General features: G+C 65.4%; 1 protein-coding gene across 1 annotated transcript; it reads left to right on the top strand.

Annotated features, from left to right (window-relative positions):
* The first annotated feature begins 1,003 nt into the window (after nt 1-1,003).
* Nucleotides 1,004-4,866, top strand: MRPL4 (mitochondrial ribosomal protein L4). The gene is made up of 9 exons (XM_082299262.1): nt 1,004-1,105; nt 1,544-1,592; nt 2,006-2,177; nt 2,269-2,320; nt 3,176-3,293; nt 3,393-3,499; nt 3,579-3,688; nt 3,954-4,024; nt 4,355-4,866. Exons 1-9 carry the CDS (start codon nt 1,040-1,042, stop codon nt 4,516-4,518), a joined length of 909 nt encoding a protein of 302 aa, XP_082155388.1. The 5' UTR covers nt 1,004-1,039; the 3' UTR covers nt 4,519-4,866.
* The last annotated feature ends 747 nt before the right edge of the window (nt 4,867-5,613 follow it).

Here is a 5,613-nt window from a genome sequence, read left to right as displayed (position 1 = left end):
GAATTCCCAGATTTCCATGCCGGCCCCTCCATTCCCATCCCAGCCCCCCACCAGCGCCGGGATCCCACCGGGAATTCCGCCCCCGGGAACCCCCCTCCCCGACAGGGAAACGGGACTGGGAGGTGAAACTGGGACTGGGAACGGGAATGGGCACTGGGAAGGGAAACTGGGAAGGGACTGGGAAGGGACTGGGAAGGGACTGGGAAGGGACAGTGGCACTGGGATGGGAAACTGGTAGTGGGAAGGGAAACTGGGAAGGGACACGGACACTGGGAAGTGGCAATGGCACTGGGAAGGGAAACTGGGAATGGACAGGGACACTGGGAAGTGGACACTGGGACAGGGACACTGGGAAAGGCACTGGGACTGGGACTGGTAGTGGGAAGGGAAACTGGGAATGGACAGGGACACCGGGAAGGGGTACTGGGAATGGACACTGGTGGTGGGAAGGGAAACTGGGAAGGGACGGGGACACCGGGAAGGGAAACTGGGAATGGGACTGGCACTGGGAAGGGACGGGGACACTGGGAAGGGCACTGGGAAGGGCACTGGGAAGGGAAACTGGGAAGGGACAGGGACACTGGGACAGGGACACTGGGAAGGGCACTGGGAATGGGAAGGGCACTGGGAAGGGAAACTGGAAAGGGACGGGGACACTGGAAAGGGCACTGGGAATGGGACTGGTAGTGGGAAAGGAAACTGGGAAGGGACGAGGACACTGGGAAGGGACAGTTGGATGGAGGGGCTATTGGGGGGTCACTGGGGAGGGGGCGACATTGGGGTGGGATATTGGGGGGCACTGGGGTGGGACATTGGGGTGGGGGGCACTGGGGTGGGGTTAACGGGGGGCACTGGGGTGGGATATTGGGGTGGGGGGCACCGAGGGGGGGCACAAAGGGGAGGGGTCCCGGGGGTGCCGCCCCCTCCCCTTCCTCCCCTTTTCCCGCCATTCCGCCCCGCCGGAACTGACGCCGCGCGCGCGTGGGGGGGGGGGTGTGACGTCACCGCGCCTCCTCGCCCCGCCGCGCGCTTTCCCGCCATGATCCGCGCGGGGGCGGCCGCTGCCGCCCTGAGGGCCTGGAGCAGGGGCCGGGGCTGGGCCGCGGTGAGAGCGGGCGGGGAACGGCACCGGGAACGGGGCTGGGCCGAGGGGAGAACGGGAACGGCACCGGGAACGGGGCCGAGGGGAGAACGGGAACGGCACCGGGAACAGGGCCGAGGGGAGAACGGGAACGGCACCGGCACCGGGGCTGGGCCGAGGGGAGAACGGGAGCGGCACCGGCACCGGCACCGGGGCTGGGCCGAGGGGAGAACGGGAGCGGCACCGGGAACGGGAACGGGGCTGGGACCGTGAGGGCGCGGAAGGGGCGGGGCCATTGCTGAGGGGCGGGGCGGTACCAAGTGTGAGCTCGGCGTGGGGGGGTGTCGGGGGTCCCGGAACGGACCCAACACTGGGGCTGGGGGGCGGGCGGGGGTCGTTTCCCCCCCCCTTCCTCAGGCCGTGGTTTGATCGCTCCCGCCCGCCATTGCTCCCCTCACGCAGCTCTCGACGGCGCCCCCGGCCCCGCCCGCGGCCCCCGAGCCCCGCAGGGGTGAGTGCGGGGGGCTGGGGACATCCTGAATCATCCTGGGGACAGCAGGGCTGGGGGTGCCTGGTTTGGGGTGTCCGGGGACACCCTGGGGACGGTGGGGACAGGGCCACCGCGGGGTTGGGGACACCCTGGCCACGTCAGGGACCATCCTGGGGGCGTTGTGGATCACCCTAGAGACACCTAGAGTGCTGGGTGTCTCTGGTTTGAGGTGTCTGGGGACATCAGGGACCATTCTGGGGACATCAGGGACCATTCTGGGGACATCAGAGACCGCCCTGGGGACATCAGGGACCACCCTGGGGACATCAGGCCTGGCTGTCCCTGCTCTGGGGGGGTGCCAGGCCCCCCCTCGCAGCGTTCCCAGGCAGAGCTGTCACCATCCCTGCTGTCCCCACGTGTCCCCTTCCCCACAGAGAAGCCACCAGCGCCGGCCCTGCCGCTGTCCCCGGTGCTCCGGAGCTGCAGCGTCCCTGTCCCCTCCCACCTGTCCCCTGTCCAGGCCTGGGTGGAGTCCCTGCGTCACCCCGAGGACACTTTGCGGGGTCTCACCGACCTTCACCCCGATGTCTTCGCTGTCACTCCCAGGTCAGGGGTCTGGGGGCGGCCCTGGGGACTTGGGAGGGTGGCCGAGTGACCCCTGAGTGACCTGAGTGTCCCTTGTCCCCCTCCCCACCAGGCTGGACATCCTGCACACGGTGGCCACATGGCAGAGGAACTACAAGAGGATCGTGAGTGTGGGGAGGGGGCTTGAGGGGCAAAAAGGGGCGGGGGGGGGAAGGGGATTTGGGGGCAAGAAGAGGGATTTGAGGGCAAGAAGGGGATTTGGGGTGGCAGGAGGAGGTTTAAGGGGGTAGGGGAGGGATTTGAGGGGCAAAAATGGGGATTTGGCGGCTAAAAGGGGGGGTTGGGGGCAAAAAGGGGGATTTGGGGTGGCAGGAGGGAGTTTAAAGGGGCGGGGGAGGGATTTGAGGGGCAAAAAAGGGGATTTGGGGTGGCAGGAGGGGGTTTAAGGGGGCAGGGGAGGGATTTGAGGAGCAAAAAGGGGGACTTGGGGGCAAAAAAGGGGGGGAAAAGGGGGATTTGGGGGCAAAAAGGGGTATTTGGGGTGGCAGGAGAGAGTTTAAGGGGTCAGGGGAGGGATTTGAGGGGCAAAAAGGGGGACTTGGGGGCAAAAAGGGGGGTTTGGGGGCAAAAAGGGGGATTTGGGGTGGCAAGAGGGGGTTTAAGGGGGTGGGGGAGCTTTAGAGGGATCCCAAAAAGGCCTGGGGAGGGTCCCAAGAAGATTTGGGGGGGTCCCAAGAAGATTTGGGGGGGTCCCAAGAAGGGTTTGGGAGGATCCCGAGAAGGGCCTGGGGGTCCCGAGGAGAATCCGAAGAAGGATCTGGGGTTCCCAGGAAGATCTGGGGGGATCCCGAGAAGGGTCTGGGGGTCCCGAGGAGCTTTGAGGGGGGATCCCAAGAAGGCTTTGGGGGCATCCCAAAAAAGGGAATCCCGAGCAGCAACCACCCCCCCCCCCCGTCCCGCTGCTGTGCGGGCTCAGGGCTGACCCGTGCCCCCCTTTGTGTGCCCTGCCTGTGCCCCAGAGCCACGCCAGCGTCAGGAGCCGCGCTGAGGTGCGCGGCGGGGGCCGCAAGCCCTGGCGCCAGAAGGGCTCCGGCCGTGCCCGGCACGGCTCCATCCGCTCGCCGCTGTGGCGCGGGGGTGAGTGCCCGGCACGGGCGGGGGGGGGGGACACCCCAAAAACGGCTCCTGCGGGGGTTGTCACCAGCCTGGGGACGTCACCGCGGTGGCTTCTGGCAGGTGGCATCGCCCACGGGCCCCGCGGTCCCACCAGCTACTTCTACATGGTGCCCATGAGGGTGAGGGTGGTGGCACTGAAGGTGGCGCTGACCGTGAAGCTGATGCAGGTACGGGGGTGTCCCCGGCGGGGTTTGGGGATGCTCGGGGGGTTGGGGATGGGGTGACGGTGTCCCCCGGTCCCTGCAGGATGACCTGCACGTGGTGGACACGCTGGAGGTGCCCACGAGTGACCCCCGGTACCTGCTGGAGCTGGCGAGGGTCCGGCGCTGGGGACAGTCCGTGCTCATGGTGGACGTGTGAGAGAGGGGACCTGGAGGGGGCTTGGGGACAGCAGGGACAAGCTGGGGTGGCAGGGACTGTGGGGACGGGGTGTCCGTGGGGTTGGGGACATCAAGAAGCATCCTGGGGACATCACGGATGGAGCACCACGAACTTGGGGACCTCCGGGCTGGCTGTCCCTGCTTTGGGGACACCTCGGGGACACTTTGGGGACACCTCAGGGACACTTTGGGGACACCTCGAGGACATTTTGTGGATGCTCCAATCCCCTTTTTCCCCCAGGAATGAGTTCCCGGACAACATCAGCGCCGCGGCCGAGGGCCTCAAATCCGTCACGCTCATCCCAGCCCTGGGTGAGACCCGAGCCCCGTGGGGACACTTTGGGGACACCCGAGATGTTTTGGGGTGGGGTATCCGTGGGGACAGTCTGGGAATGGTGGGGAAGGGCTGGGGACGGCAGGGACAAAGGGGATGAGGTGTCCATGGGGCTGGGGACACCCTGGGGACACTTTGGGGACAGCAAGAAAGGGCTGGGGCCAGTCTGGAGATGGCCTGGGCACAGCGGGGACGATCTGGGGTGGCAGGGACAGTGGGGAGGGCGTTGTCCGTGGGGCTGGGGGCACTCAGGGGACAGCAGGGAGGGACTGGCCGTGTCCCCTGATGTCCCCAAGCTGTCCCCTCAGGGCTCAACGTGCACAGCCTGCTGAAGCACCGGACGCTGGTGCTGACCCTGGGCGCCGTCACCTTCCTGGAGCAGCGGCTGCTGTGGCACGACCGGCGCTTCTCGGCCCTCTATCCCTTCTCGCTGCCCTACAGGGACCTCCCGCAGCCCCCCCGGGCCGGCTGAGACCCCCCCAGGTGCCATCGGGACCCCCATTTGGGATAGGGACCCCCCGTTTGGGGTTTGACACCCTCCCAGTGGGGCAGGATGCGGCCCCGGTCCCATGGGGAAGGGGTTTAGGGTCGCTGTGGTCCTTGGGGTGGTGTCCCCTCTCTGTGCCCTACAGGGACCTCCTGGAGCCCCCCCGGGCCAGCTGAGACCCCCCCCCAGTTTGGGATTTGACCCCCCCCAATTTGGGATTTGACGCCTCTGTTTGGGATCCACCCCTTCCCGGGGCAGGATCTGGCCCCGATCCCATCAGGAAGGGGTTTGGGGTTGTCGGGCACTGCTGTGGCATTAAAGGGACTTTTTTCATTGCCCTTGTTTTTATTTTGGGTGGGGGGAGGGAGAAATTTGGGGTTTTTCCAGCTCTTTTTGGGGCTGCCTCATATCCCAATCCCTTTGGGATCCCCCTCCCTAAAATCCCGACCCCTTTTCCAGCCCCCTCCCCAAAATCCCAACCCCATTTGGAGCCCTCCCCCTTAATTCCAGCCCCCTCCCCAAAATCCCGACCCTATCTGGAGCGGGTGGCCGGGAATTTTGGGGTCACACAGGGATTTTGGTGTCCCCTCCCCTGCAAATGTCCCCATCCCCGGCCCCTTCTCAGGAAGAGGGGAGCCGGAAAAGGAAGAAATTTGGGAATAACAAAGGGAGAAAAAAAAAAAAAAAGAGGAAGTTTGGGAGTGACCTCGGCCAGATCCCAAATCCTTCAGGATTTTTTGCTGTGGGGGGAACTGGGGAGCCCCCCCCTCATTCCCAAGGGGAAATCTGGGAATGCCGGGACCCCCTAGGGTGGGGCGTGGAGGTTCAGGGGGGATTTCGGGGATCCCGAGGGGGATTTTGGGGATCTAAAGAGGAATTTTGGGGATCCTGAGGGGATTTTGGGGATCCTAAGGGAATTTTTGGGGTGCCAACCAGGAGCAACTGTTTTTTTGGGGGAATATCCCGGGAAAAATTTGGGGATTGGGCGCCTTGGGGGGTGCTGGGATCCAACTGGGGGGGAACTGGGACACCCCCCCCTCCCCATGGGGGTTTTTTTTGGGGTCTCCCGGCCATGTCCAT

The sequence above is a fragment of the Coloeus monedula genome (assembly GCF_965178545.1).
Source record: "Coloeus monedula genome assembly, chromosome: 31".
Taxonomy (NCBI): Eukaryota; Metazoa; Chordata; class Aves; order Passeriformes; family Corvidae; genus Coloeus; species Coloeus monedula.
The sequence above is the reverse complement of the archived record's forward strand: the minus strand, read 5'-3'. Positions and strand labels throughout refer to the sequence as shown.

What these genes read in the sequence shown, in the direction of transcription:
- MRPL4 (XM_082299262.1), top strand. Translation starts at nt 1,040, where the DNA reads ATGATCCGCGCGGGGGCGGCCGCTGCCGCCCTGAGGGCCTGGAGCAGG. An exon ending in GTCTTCGCTGTCACTCCCAG is followed by an intron (nt 2,178 to 2,268) that starts GTCAGGGGTCTG and finishes CCTCCCCACCAG; the next exon opens with GCTGGACATCCTGCACACGG. An exon ending in TGACCGTGAAGCTGATGCAG is followed by an intron (nt 3,500 to 3,578) that starts GTACGGGGGTGT and finishes CGGTCCCTGCAG; the next exon opens with GATGACCTGCACGTGGTGGA.